This window comes from Gymnogyps californianus, chromosome 11 (genome assembly GCF_018139145.2).
Source record: "Gymnogyps californianus isolate 813 chromosome 11, ASM1813914v2, whole genome shotgun sequence".
NCBI classification, from domain to species: Eukaryota; Metazoa; Chordata; class Aves; order Accipitriformes; family Cathartidae; genus Gymnogyps; species Gymnogyps californianus.
Window position 1 is genome coordinate 9,720,459 of NC_059481.1, and position 25,265 is coordinate 9,745,723.

General features: G+C 35.2%; 1 protein-coding gene across 2 annotated transcripts in view; it reads right to left on the reverse strand.

Moving 5' to 3' along the window:
• Positions 1–1,982: 1,982 nt before the first annotated feature.
• Positions 1,983–25,265, reverse strand: part of UNC13C (unc-13 homolog C) — a 188,418-nt gene continuing 165,135 nt past the window's right edge. For both annotated transcript variants that reach the window (XM_050903121.1, XM_050903120.1), the window contains 5 exons: positions 24,778–24,858; positions 19,843–19,990; positions 4,485–4,577; positions 3,600–3,759; positions 1,983–2,625 (listed from right to left, as the gene is read on the reverse strand). In XM_050903121.1, coding sequence (XP_050759078.1) covers positions 2,340–2,625; positions 3,600–3,759; positions 4,485–4,577; positions 19,843–19,990; positions 24,778–24,858 — 768 coding nt within the window. In that variant the 3' untranslated portion in view covers positions 1,983–2,339. The remainder of the gene's footprint in view (positions 2,626–3,599; positions 3,760–4,484; positions 4,578–19,842; positions 19,991–24,777; positions 24,859–25,265) is intronic.

Sequence of the window (25,265 nt, forward strand, 5' to 3'; positions counted from 1 at the left end):
TGACCTTGGTGTCTGCGGAGTTGTTCCTCTCACATATTCTCACTTCTCTCTCTCGCTGCAACTGCTACTCCCCTGTAACTTCTTTTCCCTTTCTTAAATATGTTATCCCAGAGGCGCTACCACCGTCGCTGATGGGCTTGGCCTTGGCCTTGGCCAGTGGCGGATCTGTCTTGGAGCTGGCTGGCTTTGGCTCTGTCGGACATAGGGGAAGCTTCTAGCACCTTCTCACAGAAGCCACCCCTGTAGCCCCCCCCGCTACCAAAACCTTGCCGTGCAAACCCGATACGTTAGTATACCACAACACACAAAATACCTCTGAAACATTAAAGGCTTGGATTAGTTTCAAGAGTGATTTTGGGTCTCTAAATCCTTGGGAGAGTTTTGCAAGTATTTGCAATTACATGCAACCTGTATTTAGTAGGCATTATTAAAGTTACATTCTCAGAATTGTATAAGGAGTCACAATGTCTAAATTAATGAACTACTTTTTGAAATGTGAAATTATCAGCATAACTTTTCACATGGAGAAATGGCTTTCTGAAGTGATCAGTTAAAAAATGTGCCCATCAAAATCTCCCTCTGCCATAATGTATTCTGCAATGCATAACTATCAGCAGAATATACACTAATAAGATAACTTGGGTCCTATCCCCCCTGCTATGATCTTATTGAAGTATTGTTAACTCTTCAAAGGCTGTGCAGATCTTCTCTAATGTCTAAATATACTTATGGCAAATCTACGTTTTAGTATTCAAGCAAGAGGATCGAGGGTGTTTGAAGGACATCCTTAAAATCTCATCTAAATATCTCACAAAAGGATATCCTGGAAAGAATCTGGTTTACCTATGTGGAGTCACGTAGTTTTTAAAAGACTGGCATCAACATACTAGCTATATGTCCTCCCTTCCTTTTATTTATTTTTCCCTAAGCAAAGCTGAAAACTCCAATCTGTGTTATTAGAAACACTTGTAATGAAAACCAATGACAAATATGTGTATTATTACAGAATATTATATTATACATATATATGCCTACCTCATTTATTATGTTTTTTTGGACAGTGACATATCAAATCTTACATTTATAAAAGAGCCAGATGCTAGACACTGGAAATCGTACTTTGATATATTATAAAGCTATATTGTAAGCCTACTGCATGGGCTTCACATGCACATAAAACCTATAGGTACATAAATAATATCAAATGACAAAACTAGAACACATTTTCTTCATACTTTATTTTACAATTTCTCACTAAATATATTTACAGGACACAGAGTTTACTTTAGTGCAATACATAGTAATGTTGCATAAGTACAAACTGTTGAACTTTTCTAAAAAAAATAAAGAAATAAAGCACTTAACTGATGTTACAGCTAAGTATGTAAAGCAATGTTTATAACTCTGAGTGAAAATGCTAACAGCATCTTTTCTTTTCATAAACAATTTCTAGAAACAAACCACAAACCGTCATTACATATTCCAAACTACTAATCCTTGTACAGTACCATATCACTTAAAAAATGATTTTTTTAAAAGCACATATACTGTACTGTATGGCAGTCTTTTTCTACAGATACTGACTTACTCTTTTAATACAAATATGATATTACCTTGGCAGTTTGAAGAACAAAGTTATCTCAAGATATCAAACATCAGTAACAAACTCTGATAAGCACAGCTTCTTGAGAACTTGCTTTAACAGCATTTCTTCACAGTGATATTTATGAAAGGTTGGAAAAAGATTAGCATAAAATATTTCCATCCTTTTTCAGTTTTGTTGCAAAAATCATTACTTTATATTAGTAATTATAAAATTACAAACACTTTCTATAAGTAACTGCATCTGTAGTAATGATAGAAAAAGTTATCAGTAAGATACCTAAAATGAGGCTTGCATAAAATGATAGTTTGAAGAAAAGTAGGTACATCTTTTTTAAAATAATAGTAGAGGTAACTTAATTTAGAATAAGCAACACAGTAGTTTAACAGAGACAACCTATTAATCAATTAAAAAAGCTAATTATTTATTAATAAACCTTAAAAAATAAAGGAATTGTGATGAGGTGAAATCAACATTTAAAAAGATATGATGAAACATTTACTCTTAATTGTAGTTTTGGCACTTCATTGGAACAATTACTTTACCAAAGACCAAAATATGTATAAAAGATATACGGCTCCTTGACATACCTTGCAAATATAGTACATAAGTACTGGCAAACACTGAAAACATAGTTAGTTAAACATTCCCACAGATTTGCACATGCATGCGCTATTCGGACAACGGCATTGTATCTATGTTCTTGGCGGTGACAATCTTGCGTTACTTGGGTATTTTAGGCCATTTCTTCAGCAGATCTTGTTTCTGATTTAAGTCTTACAAATTCTTTAGCAACTTCGTCATTGGTCCTCTGAGAGAGTATTCTAAGAATTGTTAACCCGGTTTCATCTACAGAGATGTTTCTCAACAAGGGGTACCAAGATGCACAACTACCTTTCTCTGCTATGTTTTGCAGCTGAATAACTGTCATTCCTATAATGCGATCTTCCCTAGCAAAGCAGTAATCTTTCACCGAGAGGTGAAGTTCGTAGGCTCCTGGCTTATCTTCATTACTCAAAATGCTGCATGGATTAAAAATATGAATTTAGAACAAGGCGTTCAGTTTAATTCCACTAAGGAATGAACATACTCTAGAAATCTTGTAAAAATTAAAGTGATAGTAGTAGTTCAATTTTTGTAGTTCCATTTTGTTGCAACAGAATATCATTTAGTTTTAAACCTTCTACACAGTTAACCTTTCGGATGCTACTGTTGATGTAGCCTCTGTTCCCACTGACCTGAATAGAAATAGAGAATTCATCATTCCCTCAATATCTGAAATAAACACTGTTACCTTTCCCTAGAAAGTACCTAAAATGTTCAACTAGTTCCACAACTATCATAACCACATCTTTAAATCAACTGCAAAAACTAAAGAAAATCACTGGCAGCAAGCCTCAAAATGAGCTTTGTGGTCAGACACTGAGAAAGTGAACTCTGTCCGACTCAGCGTTGTGGGGTAAGGGGAGGAAAATGAATTGGTCTCAGTTATGAAAGGGGAGGAGGAGTAAACAGGTGAGAGGTGCTGTGAGAAGAACTAAATTTAAAACTCCAGGTTAGGTGAAAGTTTCTTATTGCTTTAAGGATTAAATAATAGAGATAAATAATACCATTAACACATGCACAATCCTTTACACATTTAGATATCTCAACAGTCATAAAGGCCCAGATATCTAGCAGTAATAATTAATGCTTCAGTCCAGATAACTACTTAGGCAAATCGATTCCTAGGTATATAAATAGTTATTCCTGTGTAGGGAAATGAATTGTACATTTTAACCAGCTTTTGTAAGACTGAAAGCTTAGTGGTTGTCATTTATCTTCATATAAAACAAAGATACATATTACTAAATAATTTTGAAGTGGTGTCTATATCTATGGACTCTGATGTGTATAGCAGCCTTAGGATGTTTTTTTATGTTCTTACCAGTCTACCTGCAAGAAATTCTAACAAAATTTGCATAAAATACGCAATTAACAGACAAAAAATACTTACAATTGGAAAGTTTCATTGTATTTTGGTGACCAGGTGTTGCTCTTTGTCTTGGTTCCGTGTTTTCTTTTCTTGTCGCTTAGATTAGGACCTAATATGCAAACTTCCACAAATGGCCGGAACATAGCTGTTGTTTGCCAGTTTAGATTATTAATTGCTACAACTATAAAGAAATAAAAGAAATGAAGTTAAATAAAATTCCATTGGAAGAGGACCAATTAATTATCCAGTATGACTTTGTATAGACGATGAAAGGTGACCTGAGAGCTTTCCTATAGGATACCAATACCTGGCAAGCCTAGGAGGAGCTTTGCCTGTTCTCTGCCAAGTAAGATGTCTGACTACTTTCAGTTACAACACTAGCAAATATAAACATATATTTTACAAATGCTTTACATTAACAGCTCTTTTGTCTGCTACCTTCACTGTAATTAAAAAATCAGCTTATATTAATCTAAATGATACTGGGTTTCATCTGGAATTCAAGTTTTGCAGAACAAAGGCATTTTGTTAAAAATGGAACTTTTAAAGTCTTGGTGCAGTCATTCACCACCCAGCTTTGCTACAGCTTTTGGAAAATTAAATTATATGTAAGCAATTCAGAAGTGTAATTTGGCACATTTGAATTTATAACTCTATAACTTTTGTATAATAAATTTTAATTGCCTACACAGAGAAGCGTAGACAGTACTTGCCTGCATAATCTTAACTTCTGCTGATGTTGAGCAATATGATCCTAATCACTTGAAGCATACTCATAGCTTTACAAGTACTGTAATACTTAACATTTGTAATTTCATTATTGGTACGTTTTATGTAGGATGTAGTGTTTGGGGGTTTTGGACTTTGTTGTTGCTTTCTTTTTAAAATTAGCTATTTGAAACTTACCTTTTACAGTGACTTTATGCTCACCAGTTCCAGGATGTGTAGAGACATCCACCTGTATAGATATTTCACCCACTGAATTATTAGTGGTTTGACCTGAAATAATAATTAGTAGGTTAGCACACTTGGCTTCTCAATACATCAAGAGAAATAGACAGTGAAAGAAGGTGAGCGGTATTTTCTGTCAGAAACACTTAGAAATTTCTGACATATATTTCATATTTAAGTGGGAATCAGTTACAGATTCACAAATGATTTTGCCACAAAAGTACCTAGCAATTGCAAATGTCTATATAGGTATGTAAAGTACCTCAGTAAAATACCCCCCCCCCCTTTCATCTGGAACCTTTCATTCTGGTTGTCATTAGGTGTGTTTGTGTCTTGAAATGCAGAAGTTGGTGGTTTCGTCAAACTTTATTTGCAAGTGCACTGCAAAAATCTTATTGCAAGTACACATTTGGAAAGTTATTTCTGTTTCGTTATTGATGTATCCTTTGCTGGGGGTTATGTCTAAGCAAGCTACTAAAGTTCTGCACTAGCACAGACGCAGGGGCTTAAAGAAAAAAGGGAAGGTTGTAGGGGTGGCAGAGGAGCAAGGAACTTAATTTTGAAAGTTTTTACTTTTGAGCACCGCTGCAGGTTCTAAGTCAATTTACACATAATGATTCCTTAAAAGGGCTCTAAGTATGTATTGAAAGATCCTTTAATATATCAGATTATAACAGTACAATATAAACAAAATTGGATGTGTTTACTTGTTCTTTAATTGGATGACTGTGAATGTTGAACTCCGTGAACTGTGCACTTGCTCCCCAGTCTAATCTCTGTGAACCATGAACTAAAGCAAATTACTACCCCTTTATAACTGGCTACTGTTTCTGTGGGTTAGCAGAGGAAAGATTCTATCTTCTTTCTATTTATACAGAAATTCCTTACCCACTGGTTCCCCAACCATCTATATGTGAGGAGAAGCAAACATTTCTTTGGAAGTTTTCCGGCAGCTCATGAAGGAGTTAAGGAAGGGGTACAGAGAAGAGGGGTGTCTTATGTAATCATACTGGGGAAAATGATATCCACCCCACCCCCCCCCCCCGAATTAGTTTATACCCAGAATATTTTTTTTTTCCCCCTTTATCATGCATAGTTTTTTCTGGATTTCACCATCAGTGGCTTCCTAGAAATGTGTTCTACAGTGATGTTTATTCGTTGTGTTGGCATAATCTGTGATTACGTTCTCTACACTGGTTGAACATTTCAAGGTCAATTAAATACTCTTACCGCAAGCATTACTGCTTCAGAGAACAAGTTTTTTTCCTGATACATCAAAACGTGGAAATTCAGTGCTCCATTAACTTGCTCAGAATCCTTGAATGCTGTTCTGCATTTTCCAACTTTCAGGTGAGTTTGGCTTAGAATTGTCATGAATCCACTTTTGAATAATAGTCAACAGTGTTTTAGCAGAAATACACAGTCTCAATATCTTAATCTGGTTATAGCTGCTACTTCTGAATTGCAGGGTACCTGTACAAATTTTGCTGCTAGATGTATTTCAGTATCAGCCAGAGGGTTTGGGCTACTACTGACATGTAAATAGGCAATTTGTTAGACATCAGATTTTTAATGATAAGAAGTTTAGTTTCAGTGGCAGCCATTAATCTTCTTGTTGTATTTGGATAATTACTTAAAGCTGCACTATACGGGATCTCAAGTTGCTGAATCACTCTACATCTTGCTCACAATAAATAATACATAATTTTTTCTTACGAACGTCTATAAAAAGATAGGAATGAAATGGACTAGAAAAGCTAAATAAAATCAGTAGAACAGCTTTATTTAGAAGAGTAAAACAATGTATTATCTGACTGTACAGTAAAATTAGCTTTTATTTAGGAAGAGAAAGGAAATTCTCATTTCATCAAGGTCATAAAGTTAAAGCTGATTTCCTTTTCTTCTGCAAACACAGTATCTTTAGACCATATACCAGTGAGTAGCATAATATTGACACTGAGTTTCTGTTGCTTGAAATAAAATTTATTTATGAATTTTAAAAAAATAATTCTTTGGAGTGCAAAGTGCTATGTAAAATTATTCCGTCCAGAAAGACAAGATTTTAAGAAAGGTCTCATTTTCCAACTTAATGGAGTTACATTTAAGCCAGTGTGCTGACTTGTGTGAAAACACCTTCCCCTATATTTATGTGGATTACTTAACTTGAATTAAATGAAGACAACAATTTTTTTTTTGTTTTTTAACACCTAAAATTCAGAAGGCAGCTTATCTGGGCTAGTACTCTAATACTATATATAATAGATATTTATATATTGGTTATTCTCATTGGCTTTCTGATGCTGTAAAGTAAATCAAAGAGAGTAGAGACTGGAGCTTCTAGAGCATTAATCTGCCTTGTTCTTTCATATTGTGAAATTCCGGCTTTTCAAATTGTTACATACTTCTATGGAATTCAACCTTAACAGGTTCTTTTTGTGGTGGTAGACCTTTTTATGAATGATGCTTTTGATTCCACGTATAGCCATCTTCAGCTATGAAGTTTGAGCTGAACATACTGTAACTCTAAATCATTAATCTTTTGTTCTGATTTAAAACCTGTCATTGCCAAGCAGGACAGGAGAATAGAACCAGGAATTTGCAACGTTTAAATCATAGGGCCACTGAATGGATAAGATAAACTGAATGTACTGAGAGTATAAGAAGTTCTCAAACTCTCTCCCAATCAAAATTAATAATAATTTACCACTGACTGCAGTGGAAGGTGAGTCAGGCTGATCCTGAATATCACTGAAACTATCAGCCAATGTCAATCACTTGTTTTAGCCTTTAGCTTAAAAAAAAAAAAAACCAAACCCCAAACCAAAACCCCTTTAGGAGAAATCAGGAATGTTTTAAAAGAAAATAATTAGCATTTTCATTAGATAGCTCATGCAGCAACCTGTGGGTGATGGTAATAATGGTGCGTGCTGTGTTAACCTGTGATAATGACACATTAGATCTTACCAAGACAAAATCAATGAATCTACAAGATAAGTATTGTTCTGTTTCTCCAACTTTTTTATTAACTATGCAAAGTATATCCTTGCAAAGGTCTCCTAACTGATCTTTGTCTTTCCTTTTCCTAGTAGTCCATAGTTCACAACAGTGCTCTAAGCTGTACCACAAATATATAGTGAGATTAGTCCTGTATGTATAGTACTGTTTGATATGGTTATAAAGAAATCTGTGTAAAATGTCATACAGTTTTATACTGAAAACAGCTGACATTAAAATGACCCTACATTTCACTATTGCTGAGGAAACTTCCTGCAGCAGAATGTCTCAGCCAGTAGAGACAATTTCTAGTGGAGTATAGAATATAAGCTTGGTTTCTTGTAGTTACCACACTATCCATCTTGCATTTGCTCTCTCTTGTGCTCTCTCTCCCGCCCCACCCCTGAGATACAATTCTAGGACATTCAGTATTTGCTTATAGCAGCTTTTGTTGACATTCAAAAACTATGGCACTTAATTTTAAAGTCTCTGATCTGTCTATTTCTTCTGTTTTGTTTCCTTTCTTGCTGCCAGTTCTTGTAAAGTCACAGCAGGAATTAGTGATTCTGATTGCACTATAGAAAGGTCCGTTTATCCTACCACATTTAACAAGTGAATTTAACTGACAACAAATATCTAGCCCTGCACTGCAAAGGATGATTGCACTTTTCTTCCTTTAGTACTGCAATATAACTCATTAGAAGCTTAACAACCTTAGAAATAATTCTGCTTTATGTTCGAAAACCTTATGGTTGCTTAACTATTACTGCTTCCACTCTAAACTCTGCTTTAGATTTTTATTTGTTAGGTTATTTATATGAATCAAAATACAGCATTCTCTCATAGGTGGGTTTTAAAGTGATCACCTGTATTTAAACTGCAGTCATTCTATTGCAGCAAACAAACTGTAACAGAGAATAAATATTTCCTGTGGCCAAAGATGCTTGCTCCTCTGTGGAAAAAAAGTCTAAAAAGTCAGGCTTTGATTCCTTCCTTATTTAGCACCTGGAATGTCATCAATGTGATAGTTGTTATAGCTCTAATGATCTTGACAGAAGAGAGTCATTTTTGGACCAAGGACCTAGTCAAATGTTTCTTAGTCATGATAGACATATTGGCTACATATGCACACAGAAATGAATTCTTCTGTCTTCTATTCTGTAGTAGGTACCTTTTGGAGAAGTGTGAACTTGTGGAGTCTGGTAGAGAAAATAGCAGAAAATACAAGTGGACAAATGAATCACGTATATTTTGTAAAAAATAAAGCAGAAACTCCCTGTATTCTCTAGAATAATATTCCTGCTAAATGCAAGAGACTCCTGCTGAATTAGTCTGTGATTGTGCGAAATTTATGTGAAAGGGGTCCTTTGTCTTGCTTGATCCTTTAGCAGCAAAAAGTTTTAAAAAAGTTTTCGTATTAGGAGGACTTTGGAAACTAACTTCTAGGTTTGCATGAAAAAAAGACCCCAGCAGAAATAAATGGGATTCACAGAAAATGAGCTAGCATAAAATTTAAGAATAGAATTTAAGACCTTGGAATAGCAGGAGCAGTACCTTTGATGGAGCGTACTTTCCAGCTACTCTGGAAGTTGGGGCATGGAAATGGGGATGCTTTCATAATTTCTTGAAAAAAAAAAATGGAAAATATTAAGAGGAGTAGTTTGTTTTGGGGGCTACTAGGAGCACTGGTATGCAGCAGGGACCTCAATAAGAGTGGCAAAACACATCTGAGAAGCTGAGCTAATCATTGGACTGTTCATAGGTCTCAGCTCTGACTCTCCAACTACCACAGTTGTGCTGCTATGAGTATTTAAGATAGCAGAGTTTGTGTACATAATTACTAAAACCAGCACTGTAGCTATGCCCAAAGTTTGCACTATTTATATATTCTAACATAAATATAGGAAAGTTTACATAATGATGCAAATTTTCATACAGAAGTATTTATGGAAGATAAAATTGCTCTGTCTGAAAAGGTATTGCCTGAATTATCTGTTAACAAAGTTTTTATCTGGTATTGTATTAGACAAATGTTATCATCAGTCTTGCAATCCCTTCTATTTACAGTTCAGTATGGCAAAATTTGGTAGCTATAAGAAAGTGAAACACAGCAGCCTTGAAAACTGAGCAGTGAAAAACCAATAATTTGATGGTGTAAAAATGTCAGACAGAAATACATAGTACTGAACCCTAAGAGAAAAATCTGTCCCTGCACTCAGGCATACAAGCCTTCTCTTTCATCGGCTTTGTGCCTGTATAATCCTAGGTTAACATATCATTTCATGATATGGAACATCAACTATCTTATGTTCTATCTTATAATAGCAATTCTTTCTTTTGAAACTGCTTTAAGATCTTTTGGTATTCATCGTATCTTCCTGCTGGTAGTTTCATGTAAAATTCTTAAATCTGGAGGAGGCTTTATTTAAGGGTCTGTTTCTCACAACATAAAGAATAAAAGACAGTAGCAAATTGTGTGCCAGAGAGAGATATTAAGGACGTGCTTGCAAAACAAGGATTCTTTTTATGCTGCAAACTCATCTAGTAGCAAAAGAGAAGAACAATGGAATGTTTTTATTGTTCTTCAGCTAGGGACATATTCTTCTTGTTTCATCCAATAACAATTACAGCTTTCAATAACAACAGATTTAATTCTTTTTTTTCTTTTTCTTTTTAACATTTTTTTTTTTTACTGTTGAACTCCAGAAGCATTAATTGTTAAAGTGTTTGTGGTCTGTGCGGTGTCCATTCTTGTTTAGTGGTGCTTGCAGGGACAATTCTAACTATACAGTCATGTTGTAAAAGTAAGACTCACTTTTTTGCAAAATATTTATGAGGACAATATGCAGATATTCTTACGCCTTCCATTGTCTCTATGAGCCTTTCCCCAAACTTGCATTGCATTCGCAAAGTTTGTAGGACTTGTTTGGAAAATTGTATTTTATTCACAATTATTAAAAAAATTCTGTTTTATTAAAAAAAAGAAATCTTGGCAGTTAATGAGGTGAATTGTTTTTTTTCCTCTACCTTCTGTCCAGTTTATAGATCTGTTGAGCCTTAAGTATATGGTAAGTTGTCAGAATGTATGCATAAGAGAGAGCGTAGAGATATGAGACAAGGAGGCATAGTCAAAACTGGAGCTTTTTGGAAATTCAGGCAAAATTCAGTAGAAAAATAAGGGTTGGACTTTATCACCAAAATCAGCAGCTGGGTGTCCAAAACGTGATGTGGATCTAGAGTCACGGTCTTTTTCATCTCAGGTTCCCGAGAACTCAGAAATGTACTATATCCTCTTCCTAATGCGAGAAGTTATGTATCTCTGAGGAGAGAATTGATTCAATTTCTGGAAGCTGGAACCTATTAAGCAGTCTACAGTGTCCAAAAGAGATCAGTGTCTGTTCTCAGGCGTTTGAAAACAGAGCTCCTATTTGTATTTGAAAGGCTTTTATACTATCTGCAGTTATTACAACTTAATAATCTATTATTTCCTTTGAAAGGAAAGCACTGAATGTCAGAATTTATTGAATATAGAAAAATATTTTTTCAGAAGTCCTTTACTTGAATTTACTATATTTTTTTTTTTCCTTCACACAATTATATTCCAGTTTTCCATACATTCATGGTTCCCTACATTTATTGAAGGGCTGAAATGACCCCTAGGTTGAGAAAGTAAACATGAATTAAATATTTTACTTTATGCAAAAGGAGCACTTCATTAAACAGAAAAGGAATCTGACATTTACCAAACACCTACCTGACTTTAAATACTGATGTGTTTTGTACTGAACCAATCAGTGCTTATAATAATAATAAAAAGGTAAGATGAGATTTGACAAAATTTTTTTTTTTCTTTTGTTCATCTTGGAATTCCGTAATTTGCTCATTCCTCAGATTCATATTACCATGCTGGTATTTGGTATTTCTCTTCTTCCATGTGATCTATAATCGACTTTAGATTATTCACATTGTTCCTTTCCGTCCTACTTGAGCTCTCTGATTTCCCCAACTTCCATACCAAATGGAAGTGATTCTTTCTCACTTTTTTTCAGCCTTTCTCTTTATATGTATTTGATCAAGTCTCTCTTTATGTCTACACTGCCTCCTTCTAATGGCTAGGGTTCTTATATTTTTATATTTCTGGGGCTAGATGCTCTTTTAAAGACTGTCTTCTTCCTGGATGGTTGTAGCTTCTTGACTTTCTCCTGCTCTCAAGTCAAGTGGCTACTTTTGCAGTATTTTTGCCCCAAAGTAGTCAAAGATAATAAGCTAGGCTCTGAAACAATCTTTATAGCTGTATTAAAAGTTCCTAAATCTATTTGGTGTCATCTGCAAATGATAGGACAAGGGGTAATGGCTTTAAACTGAAAGAGGGTAGATTTAGATTAGATATTAGGAAGAAGCTCTTCACTGTGAGGGTGGTGAGGCACTGGAACAGGTTGCCCAGAGAGGCTGTGGATGCCCCATCCCTGGAAGTGTTCAAGGCCAGGCTGGATGGGGCTTCGAGCAACCTGATCTAGTTGAAGGTGTCCCTGCCCGTGGCAGGGGGGTTGGAACTAGGTGATGTTTAAGGTCCCTTCCAACCCAAACCATTCTGTGATTCTATGGAGGTTTACAATTTTTTTTGTGGTTTTTTTTTTTTTACTCTGGCTTTTAGTATTCAGGATTTCAAGACCTTCTTTACCTCTCTGAGGATTTGAAATCCAGTTTAAAAGAAAAACAACTACCTGCAAACTAATCATCATGCATGACATGATTTTAGTACTGAGATTTAGGAAAGCTCACTAAGCACTGTGAGCCAGGCAATAAAACCAGCTGAACTGGCAACGTTGCCCTGTGGTAACCGTATCCTATCCCATTTGCTAGCTAGCTGCTTCAGCATAACTCTGATCATTTATTTAAATACCACACCTATGCTTTGACCTTATTTTCTATATAGGACATAAGACTGAAAAAGTTGAACAAATATTCAAGCTTTTACAGTGCCCAATGCTCCAGGAATTACGCAAGTGGTGAAATCAACATTTTAATTCAGACAAACATTTGTCATCTTCTGATTAACGATGCCAGTAAAATACATGTATTTGTCTGGGGTTCATCTGCTAATTTATTAGAAGACAAAAGATCAGGGTGACTAATCAAGTTGTTTTTCACAGGATCCTGAGGCTCTATAATTTAGAGGAAAATCTTAATTTTAATTTAATACAAAGCGTAAGTTAAAGCTGAATTGTTAAAAGCTGCATGTAGTAAGCTAAATGATCTCTTCTGTATGTGTGTTAGAGAACAGGAAGGCAAGCAGGGAAACCTGCTTTTAGTAATGATAACCACACTAACTGCAACACATGCTTTGCTTTAACAAGTTGCTATACAAACTGTTGATAATTGTTTGTTTCGGGGAATTCTGAGAACCAAGTTCAGTTACTTGATGGCTGACTTTCAGCAACCATTCTTTCACAAGGCTGCCATGAAAAGATTGATGAGATTTAGAAGGTTTGTATTTGATTAGAAAACATAAATGATTTATCTTAAGGATCACTTGGTGTAAAGGTATTATGGCTGACAGAAAATTCTGCAGCACCTTGTGAGTCTCCCAATTGTACAAAGCCACACTATCAAAATACATTCTCTCCTATTTGAATTTCTGTAATGTCAGACAGTGATATGAGGAGTTCAGAGAGCATAATACAAAAGCAGAATATTATGGTGTGAGTAGAAAGTACTAGTTTGAGTGTCAGGGTGGAATCCCCAGTTAAGACCTTCCCCTTCATCTCTGCCTAGTGTAAGCCATGCTTCACATGATGAGGGCTGGCAATTGCACAACCCTTTTGTGACCCTCCGTTATCTGTAGCCACTTGTATGTCCGTGTGGTAAGAAACCAAGGATGAGCCAGCTTTGATCTGGGAGGTAGCCAATTAGCATCATCCATCCATCCATGTGTGTATGTGTAGAATATATATACACACATATATATGCTGTCCAGCGTTTTAACTGGGCAACATACAGGCAAGTATAGCGTCTCAAGAGGTTTATATATGCAGTGAATGCTCCACTGATACCATTAAGAAGTTATTTTTTAAAACTGATGTCATATGACTGATGGATACCAGTAGCTTGTGTTCATTTTCTTGAAGACCTAAGAGAAACTGTAATATACAACTTATTTCTAATTTAGGTGCTTTTCTGTTTCATGTAAGGCGTAACCAAAGAAGTTTTCTATTGTGACAGCCTCTTAAGTGAACGTTCTGTAAAAACCTTATGCTTCACCAGCAGTCTGGTTTTTTTATATGTGAACTTGTAAAATATTTATTTTCTGCCACTATTCTGAATGCATTTATTTTGATATTAGCATGTGCTAGAATTCTTCTATTAGTTGTAATTCTGCAAGTTTCTTCATTGTTCTTATGTTTTCTGTTGTTTGTTACTCTATATTCCTTGCAACTGTACGCTGATTTCTGCAGCTTATAATGCAGGTCTGCTTGTTTTTCTTTCATGAAATAAGGTCATGTAACACATGATTGTGACCTCAATTTGAAACTACAGTGGATGAAGCAGGGATTATTTCTTGAGTTAAATTCTGTCTGAAGTATAGGTCATGAGAGAACTGGATATGTTCTGTAGGAATTAAAGTTTATAATGGAATACAGGTATAGCTTTCAAAATATGACAGTTAATAATACAACAGTTTGACACGCAAAAGAGCAGAAAAAAATCTTTCCTTTTTCACTTATAAGAGCTGCTAAATGATTTTTATTTTCTATAGTCTGATGTCATCTATCTGCTTGCCTAAACTGTAGTATGTTTGTTCTAAGTTAACTATCACTTTAGTATTTGAATCTGATTCCATATATTTAAGGAGGTAAAAGATAGTGAGGTTCTTTTGCCTTGTGCCATTACAGGTTGCAAAGGAACACAGAACTGAATTTTGGCTTGGCAGTTGAAAAGCATTTCTCTTCATTTTTGATCATGTAATTTCCTTCCCTCTGTTGGTGGCTTCACAAGATGAGTATGGAGTTACTGCTATAGTTACTCATTCTCATTAGGTAAATATTTTTAATTCTGCTTGTTATCTTTTCTTGTTTTCAGATGCTTCTTCCCCTTTTAGCTTGCAATTGTCCAGCATAAGAACGAACAAATCCGATACAAATCAGCTGATGTGAAAGAATAGCCTTTTTTGCAGCCATTTAAATGCACAAGTAGGGATTGTAGTATGAGCTCCATGTTGCTAGATGAGTATTGATTTTTCTGCTTAAGTAATACAAACTCTTTAAAGTCAAGCTAAAAAATACGTTGCAGTCCTGCCACTATGGATTGCTATGTTGTATACCTTACAATAACAGTAGCATTTTCCAATGAGGTTTATAAAACTAAGCTGCTGTAAATTTATAAGAAAAAATATTTCTCTGACTATTTCCAATAAGTAATGATTTTAGATGCAACAGTGGCATTTACTTTGGAGAAATTAGTGGTAATAAATGAGAGCAAATTCAGGACACTGTAGTGTTTGAGGAGCTGTCTTTTTATGTAGTTTGCTAAAACTAAAATCGTATTTGTCCAAATGTTATTAGAGTTGATGCTAACCAAATGTAAACATTTACAGCACAGGCTATAGTTTATGAAATTACTGAATATTTAAGACAGTTGCTAAATTAACCACAGCCATAAATCTCCTTTTAATTTTGATATCCTTTAAATTAAGTAGTCTAAAAGGTGAAGGTATAACTTAATTTAATAAAAAGGTGACTGCCAGGCTGAAAATTCTCTCTTTTTTTAGGAACGAATTTTGAGAAGCATCACTGGGACTGGTCTGAGCTTTGAGCAACAGTAAGTCAAATATACCATAAAGTAGGAAAGTTTGTACAATAGATATGGATGTAGTTTTACTTTAGTGTTCTAAGTCTGTTCCTTCTCTTCTGAAATACAGTAAGAGTTTGTCCTTTGGCTTTTATAGTTTTGTCCTGATTGTGAAAATGTGGTTGAATTTAGCTCAAGTTTAGTTAAAATTAGCTTGTCCTGCCTGAACTGAAATTTGACATTTTTGTCTAGAGTTGTTGTACATTGACAACTTGTATAAATACATCAATGTACAAATACGTGGTCTTTTGCAGAGACCTTTGAGCTTTTTCCTTGATGATACTCTGTGCTGGCTTGCTGGCTGCCATCCAGCTGTTAGCCAGCCATGGTGTGTTTTAGCCGTACAGCACTGAACCCCCAAGTCTCTGCAACTGAGCAGGGTTTTATAGGTCAGGCTTGGCAGTGCACTACTGTTTTACAACTGATTCATGCTTGGCACAAGGGTAGTGTGCACAAGCAATTGTTTGGTCACAAAAGATGTTGAAAACAATCCATATTGTAGTCTGAATTTATGCAAAAATGTTATTCTGCAGCTGAATTTAGAGGAGGAAAAAAAAATCATTTTTACAGTATGAGTTAATGTATATTATTAGTAGTGCCCAATCTAAAAGTGACAATTTACAGCTGACAAAAGTCCAAAGGAAACAGAATCAATCAGAGATCTGAACCTCAGGGGATCTGCTTGGTAATGGTGTACTGATGCTACGAGATTCTCACTTGGCTGTGATTTACGTGCTCTTTGCAGAGGTATCAATGACCATATAGTGTGTAAGATACTGGTCACTCAGGCTTTGAAATGCAGTTCTCATCACTGAAGTGCCTTCAGGTTTTTCCAAATTCTTTAGGTCTATATCAATGTCCATTTTAGAGGCTCTAAAAGCAACCTGCTCCATGAAATTGTTCTTGGCAGTGCTAACACTTGTGTATGGTTGAGTAAGAAGAAAACACTGATCCAGAAGAATGTGCTTTACAACAGGCACTGCAGAATCACCTGGACACCTTCTGGTTAATATTAAATGTGAACTTCAGATAAGTGGAACTGAATTTCGTTAGCAGTTTATAATTCACTGTATGTAAAATTGTAAAAGTTTTCCTACCAAACAATACCGATAAATTATTTGCAAAAGTTTTACATTTGTGGGTAGGGATTAAAATAGATCAAGTGCTAGCAGGTTTTGCTTATCTTTCTGGAAATAAAATTCCTTTTTTTATACTAAGGGATAAACATAGATAATCTTCCCCCTTACTGTCATATTGATACCAATGTCAAAATCTGTAATGATCAGAGTCTCAGCATTATTTAATTTTCAAACACGCTGAAAGTGTGTGGCAGATCTGGGATAGCAGTAGGGATGTCACTGGAGCAGAGAAACCTCTCTCCTCCTGTGCCAGGCAGAAAGACAGGTGTTTAATATGATAACATATGACAGAACTTAAGCTATGTCACTAAGTAGGCTAATCTGATATCTGTATTGGCTAATAAATAAAGTTGATACAGACAACATTTTTCTTTTATCTTTCATTTTTGTAATGTGGTTACAGATTTGTTTTCACAACACTGAGTGAGGATTGAATTTACAGCTTTCATCATATTCCTTTTAAACGGCAAATCATTATATGGAGAGAAAAAAGCAAAAAAACCCCAAACCCCAATGTTGTCAGTTATTCAAAAAGTTACTGCCGGTTTATGCTCAGCATTTTCATTTACTTACTCAAACACTTGTCTGTTTTGAAAACAGTCTTGAGAGTCTGTAGCGGTGCTTTGAAAAGGAAAAATCATCAGAGTAAGATTATGGCAGTTAATTTCATTAGTCCTGACTGTGTGATAATTTGCTTTTAAAGCATATGTCCATAACAATATAGTCTCCTGATGTATTTGAAAACGGCAATAAGAGTTTAGCTTTCAAGTATTTAGTGTATTGAAACCACCACATGAAAAACTATGAATTCCTGAGATTAAGCCATAATTTTAAAAGTTAGGAATGTTTTTAGTAATATTGCTTATGCAAATTGCTTTGTTTCCAGGAAGGTCTTTAGGAATGTGTAGGCACAAAGGCTGGGAATCAAAACTCAGGTTCAAGCAATCATCCTTGTTTAGAAATGGTGCAAAAGCATATTCTTGGATACTTTGGTTATTCCTACTGAATTTGACCCTGCACGTACATGAATACAGGAAGTATCAAGGACCATAACATACACTTTTACATAGCTGTTATGCTTTCGGGGCAGCGGGGGGGAAGTAACTTCCCCTCCTCACACTAATCAATTTTTCGCCCTTCAGTTTCATAGAAACACACTGCAGTTTAAGCATGGCAAATGAAAAAGTATCTTCACCTGTGGTTAAAAGTATGCCTGATTATTGCCTGATTCTAGCAGTCATTACAGGAAAACTGAGCATCCTCTTTTATCTACGGTCATAGTTACTATTCAATATGCTATTTTCTTTAAATCTAAAGTATTCTTTTTTCCGTTGCTTTGAGTTTAATTACATCCAACTGTCTATTGATTATGGATTGGTTACCTGCACAAATATGAGGGCAGATATAATTCTAATTATACTTCAGAGAAAGTTTCTCATTTGCAAACAGGGTCATTTTAACTAAATGCTAATGATACAGCTACGGTTGTGAGGCTGGAGACCGTAATAGATGAGTTTTTTCATTCTTTGAAATGAGACTTTAAAGGATGATGAAAAGCTATGAGTCACTTTTCTTTAACTTTCATTCCCAGTGACTACACTTGTGATAATACTGGTGTGCAAATATAGGCATGCTAATGTGTGCACAGAAATGAACACAGACCTCAGGCTGAAATCATGATGAAAATCAGAAAATTCAAGTTTGTGGTTCAGGATGTATAAAAGATCTCTGCTTATGGCTACAAACTGGATAATTTTTCTCCTGCAGTTACAATGAAAGTATGCATAAGGAAAACCAAAATATACTAGTAATTAATAATTTTCTGCCTAAATCCATATTGTTAATCTTTTATGAGAGGGAGGAAAAAAAAATCTGTTCCTTGTATGTTAAAGTTTTATAGCAATTTTCTCACTTGTAATGTATGAATTATTAACAAACAGAGATCCTCAGTCTAATATGGAAGCTGCCTGGGAAATAATTCCTTGGAATTAATCTTGGGGCAAGCTGCAAAACTAATGTTTCATGCTTTTTATACTGTGACTGACATACTGTACTTCAGACGTAAAAGCAATTGATTTCCAGCTTAACTGTCCGATGCAAACTTTTCTGATTCTCATGAGTGGGAGCAGGGTAATTCTTTATAGATCAGCAAATTGTGGCGGACGGGCCATTTTTACAAATGCCCATTACCTTCAAAAGAAATCTAGTAATGATTACTATCATGTAAAAATTTGCAGTTTCTAGAATGAAGAAACTGTTCAGCTTGGAATATAATGCACATTATCTATATAAAAGCAGTTCCTGTATGTACTGTAGAAGTATGAAAACACTGTCCTAGATCGATAAGAAAAATGGTAAGAAATAGCTTCTTTTTGAAAATAGAAGGAATCTTTGCCTAAAAGGATAACCATGAACTCTTGCCCTCTTATTGAAACCACGGAAAGTCGTCTTCTGAAATACACCATTAATGAATGGTATATATATTTTAAATGAAGAGGACTTTGTGTTTCAATTTTTTTGGTGCACTACACCAAAATTCTAGAGCAGGATAAAGTGGTGCTGATGTCCAGATTCAGAGTACACCAAATATCATATTCTTGCATGTTCTCTGCCTTGGTTTGCTTTTGGGAAAGTATCAAAATTTTGGATTTTGATAAGCGGGCATAAAAGATGATGTGACATGTTCAACAGAATGGTTTTGAATCTGAATTCTGAAATGCACAAAGGAAAAAAAATCTAGACAAGGAAAATAATGCTGTATTTTAGCCTACAGAAACCTTCTATTCCTTTTGAATCCACAGATGACCTGCTAGAAGGAGAAGTGTGGGTTCTGTAATGTGGAATCAGTGTGCTACATTAAGCATGTTTTGCTCACAATTTATTGTTCTTAATCACAAAAGGCAACCTTAAGGGATATGTCATGCTTTTTGCAGTTATTTGGGATTAGTAATTAATATCCTCCAGCTCTGAAAGTACCTAGAGCTGCCAATGTACTCTATGAATTTACTCTGTTTCTGCAATTATAATATGCACTCTGGTATGGCCTCTACAATGCTGTTTGTGTGTGGAGTGCTACTTACTATAAATAACCCTGATATTCAGGGTTATGGGACCTATTCTTCATGTAAAGTGACAAGCTGATAAATGCTCTGCCCTCAGATCAGCTCCATTGATTGACAACAGCAGTTGATATGGGATAACATCACATGGGCAAATTTGTGACAATAAACTCTAAAATACCACAGTGTTTGGAGAATATGATTGGCAACCAATGATTTAAAACATTTAAAATATAATTTGACATACTTATATCTCTCTTACAGATCACTTACTCTGAGACATCTGAGTGTCTATAAACTTCTTTATCAAGGCGTCTGTAGTTTGTGTGTAAAGGCTGAGAGCATATCTCAGGGACTGTAGGTCCGGGCTCTTTTCCAGGAAATTCTTTTTCAGCCCACTTCCTCCAGCATGGAAGTATTGCTAAAATGAAAAACAAATATGGTCATTCAGAGAGGCAAATTATCCAAGTGAGGCCTCAGTTACAGACATACAATTTTAAGTAAAATTCTTACACAAACTTTTAAGAATAACCTGGCATGTGTAGCTAGATTTATGATTATAGCAGTTGAGATAACTGTCATCATCTCTACTACAGAGCTTCTTTCCAAAAGTAAAAAGTTAAGTCTTGTGGGAGAAAAAAAAAATATACAAAATTTTAATTTTGGTCTTCATGATCTCAAGTATTTACATGTCAAAACTGGATATATATATTTGCAGGGTTCTTTTAGGTTGTGGAGAGTGGAGCTGGTTTTAATTCTTTATCTAAAAAAACCCTCTAAAATCAAGGCATGGTTTACAGCACAAGTAAAGAATATATTCTTTCTGAGGGAAGGGGGAATTTTGTTAAAATTTTAAGAGAGAAGATCCTAGAATATGAAGTTTTGGATTAGCATTGCATTGTAATTGTGCCTGAAATTATGATTTCGCTTTTCAGGAAAACACTGTGACTACTTGATGACATGCACTATTGGTCCACTCAATACAGGGAGTGTTGAGAACTGTAAGTAGAATCTATTCTCTCTGCATTTTTGGAGCGTTGCCAAAGGAATATATGCAATATATACATTTCAGTGCACATACAGACATACATACTAAATGCTTTATCCTAAGCATATCTGTGACAAAGCAGACCTGCAGTCCATACATGCCCATTGCATGTTAGTCTATACATTTCACCTTCTGATTCTCAAGATTTTTGCAGGACATGAAACATAAATGTACTTTTCATAACAAAGTCATTATTTACATTTCTGTGTTGATTGCTACAAAGGATTTGAAGTCATCAGGCTGAAAAGTTTTATATTGTTTTAATCCTGTGTGGGCAGTTAGTGTCAATTTAAGAGGTTCTGACTAAATCACCTTTATCTTCTCATCATTGCATACTTACATGTAATTTGTATCTTTCCAGGCGAATTATTTCATACTATATGTTCCAAAGAAACCTCTATTGTCTTGTTTAAAAGTGTATTCATGATTTCACCAACGATCTTAATCAATTTATAAGCAAGTGCTAAAATCTGTTAATATTTCCTGCTATTGTGACAATTACCGTGATTTTTTTTTTTTTTGGAGTTGTGTCTCCCAATAAAATGTTATCTGCAGCAGCAGCTACAAAGGACTAAAAGCTCCACGAAAGCTAACAGACATTTAAAGAAACAAGGACACCTGACCCTAATCTTCCTGAGTTTTTACATTTTTTTGCTTTTGCCCATAAATGGTAAATTTTGCATGCAAAACCACTAATATTAACATATCATTACTGTATGGAAGCAAATATAGAAAAATAATGAGTAAACAGGGTTTTACAGATTCAGCTGGGCACCTAATACCTTCTTCTTTAGAGATGTAAACCTTAAAATAGTTCACCTGCTACTCATGCTCCAGTCTGAGGGGTTTCAAGGTTCATAGGTAATGAAGGAGGCTTGAAAGTCACACTGACAAGTGAAAGGTGCAGACACAAGTGCATAATGTAACCTATGTGGAAATCAATGCTGTAGCCACTGCAATCTCAGCCAAAACTTGACAAATGCCACACAAGTCATATTGGGTAGTGGTTTCACTTTGTAGAGTGCCTCTGGGTTTACAGTGCTTGCAACAACAAAAATGGAAACTAGAACAATATTATCAATGAACATTATCTCTGGGCTGAGATAGCTCAGTTTGAGATAACTGAGGCCAGAAAGCCACTTCTCCTAACAGTAAATTGCAAATTGAGCTAAAAAAAAAAAAAAAAAATAAATTGCTAAGATTCTTTTTGCATCATACAAAAACTGATGATATGCTATATATATTTAAGATGAAAGATCATTCCTTTATTTTACGCTCTTCAAAGCATTAATAACACCATCATCTATTAAATTATAAATGTAAGTTGCTCAGTGAATTAATTTTTGGTACTAGAAATTAGACTAATGAAAGGAAAAATAAAAAAGACTGCAAGAACAGAGATGCTCCTCCCCCAAATCCCTTCCTTACAATAATCAGTTACTTAATTTTTGAACAGATACCATATGCCATTTTTACCATTCTTCTATTCTTATTTGGGCAGCCATTTTTTTGCTTTTAAACAAACCATATTTACCTAGCATTACCAAAATTGAGTATTTTGATCATTATACTTATGAACTGCATTCCTAAATCAACGTAGCAGTCTTTTTTTCTTGAGTTAACTTACAAGGTTTGTCTTTGTTCACTTTCATAATAGTGTAGGATCAATTTCTACATGATCAAGGCTATTTGCGTTGTATTTTGGAAAAAAAAGATTTTGCTATATCATGTACCAAGTACAGTAAGCAGGTTATAATGCCATATCATTGCCTTACAATTTGAAAATAGTTTTTTCAGAGAGCATTATCTTGCTCAGTTTATGAATGTAACGCACAGAGATAAGAACACTGAATTAATAGAGAATTTGCCTATTTCTAAACTTTTTCCTCCAATTCTAGACTTTTGTTCAGTAAAATGATTAATATCTATCTATGACTCTTAAGAGTTTAAACACCAGAAATTCAGGCAAGGTTAGAATTTACATTTTTCCCAACTTTTAGTTATTTAGAACAAATGCTTTGAAAGGAAAATAATTAGATTCACATACTGAACTGAGGACTCCACAGTGCTTAATTTGGGAGCACACGGTACTTCAGCATTTTGTTCCATTTCTGTTTCCACAATATCAGTAATCCCCAAATATTATTTTAATTTCTGAAAGAAATAAATTCCACCAATAAATTCTGCCAATTCCACTGCAAATTCAAAAAATAGCAAGTGTGAGCCCTCTCTGATACTTCTTTCTTGTCTTTTGAGATGCTAATTTGTTGCACAAGACTTGATCATGAATATGTCCTCTTATTTATATCTTCAATTTTATACTTAAGTAGCTGCCTCCTTACCTTCCTGATGTGCTGTCTCTTCAGCAGCAGACACGAAAATACGCTGTTATTCTATAAACTGATTGCTTTCAAGTTATTTACACCAACTAAAGATCCAGGCCAATGTGAAAAAGACTGATAAGTACATTAAATAATATTCCTTAATGTTTTCTTTTGACTTCAGAAACCCAATCTGTGAAGACTGTATGAAAGTCTCCAGTTTTTTATCAAAAACAGAAAAAAAAAAAAAAAGGGACTTTGTTAATCTCTCTACTTTTACATTTGGGAGCAATAACCATAAAATGAGTGGAAGTGAAAACAAAGTTTTCAGAACATTTCATCTGGCCTATGGCCTGATCCTTTCATCCTTCCAGAGAGGTCAAATCCTAGAGGTACTTTATCAATTACCAATGAATTAATTTGTAGTTCTAGTAATGAGATTAGCACCAGGTAAGGTTGGATTGATTGTCTCTAATATGGCTCTTTTAAAAATCTAATGTAAAACATTTACTGCAACGCTAAGATTTTTCTAAAGTAGTTTTATGCATTACCGACATCTGCATCAACAAGATGTTGGTAATGCATAAAAATTAATTTATTCGGAAGTGTTTTTAACAGGTGTGTGATGAATATGATTTTTTGTTTTCACTGAAAAGGGACCAATATGTAGAATAATTAAATGGCATCTTTAAATTAAATCAAATTATTTAGGAGTGACAGTAAATTAGGTGGTGAATTCCAAACTGTAAAAAGTTGACAAATTCAACTGGACATTGAATTTAAAATAGTGCACAGTAAGGCATGGTATTAAAAGCCTTGTTTTCTGGTGTGCTATAAAAAACATGCATTATATGTGTTTGCAGGAGAGTGCAGCTAGGAATAGCTACACTTTTCAGGCTCAGTGTCTCCTTTGCGGGAGAAAAAGAGGCTATGCTGCAACATAATAAGGATTTAGCCCAGCTGCTTCAGCTGCACTAACTCTAAAGGAACACAAGAATCAGACAAGCTTTTGCCACCAGTTCCTTGAAGGGAATATGTTCTGTCTGCAACTGGTAGAATAGTTTTTCTAACTTTTCTGCAAGCAGACTATTACACATTTGCTTTCAAGTCAATATAAGGATCAAATGGTTCTTGACATATGTCGTGGTTTAACCCCAGCCAGCAACTCAGCACCACGCAGCCGCTTCCCCCTCCCCTCTCCCAGTGGGGTGGGGAGGAGGAAAGGAAAAACGTAAAACTCGTGGGTTGAGATAAGAACAGTTTAATAACTAAAGTAAAAATAAAATACACTGCTAACTAAGAATAATAATAATTGTAATGAAAAGGAATACAACAAAAAAAAAGAAATAACACCCAAGAAAAGACAAGTGATGCACAATGCAATTGCTCACCACTCGCTGACCGATGCCCGAGCAGCAATCCGCCCCTCCCGGCCAACTCCCCCCAGTTTATATACTGGGCATGATGTTCTATGGTATGGAATACCCCTTTGGCTAGTTGGGGTCAGCTGCCCCGGCTCTGCTCCCTCCCAGCTTCTTGCACACTTGCTTGCTGGCAGAGCATGGGAAACTGAAAAGTCCTTAACTTAGGATAAGCGCTACTTAGCAACAACTAAAACATCAGAGTGTTATCAACAGTATTCTCACACTAAATCCAAAACCCAGCACTGCACCAGCTACTAAGAAGAGAGTTAACTCTGTCCGAGCTGAAACCAGGACAACATATTAAAGGGATCTTTATGATTCTAAGGGACCATTCTATATTGGAATCTGTTGTTTATGTCAATCATGTTCTTGGTCATTCTAGCAGAACAGAACAGAAAAACACGTAAAGCTGTACCTTTATAGTAGCTAGTGCTACTTCCATTATTGCACACTGCCTCAGGGTCAGGCTTCTGGCTTCCTCTCGAATCACATGGTCCTGCAAAGCAAGTTAAGACTGCAGTTGATTTTGAGAGAGAGACAGTATTGTGGCCTGTCTCTATTCTTGGAAAAACAAATAAACAAACAAAACCGCCAAATGCCCCCCAAGCCCCTATGATTAACAGGGATTAATTCAACTTCAGACTTCTTTTACAACAAATTATAACCTAGAGCAATCATCACGTTTCTTGAAAACATAGATTGTAGGGAAAAAGAACCAATGTTTAATATTGAGCATCTGTGTAGCTTTATTTCTTTTCCTAGGATGTATTTATTTCTCTGTTCTAGGGGGCGGGTAAAAGGTTAAATTTCAAGCTTAAATAATTGTATTAGATGATACTGAAATAATTCATTAATAAACCTGACAGTTTAACTAATGTTTGTTAAAGTCCTACATTTAAAAAA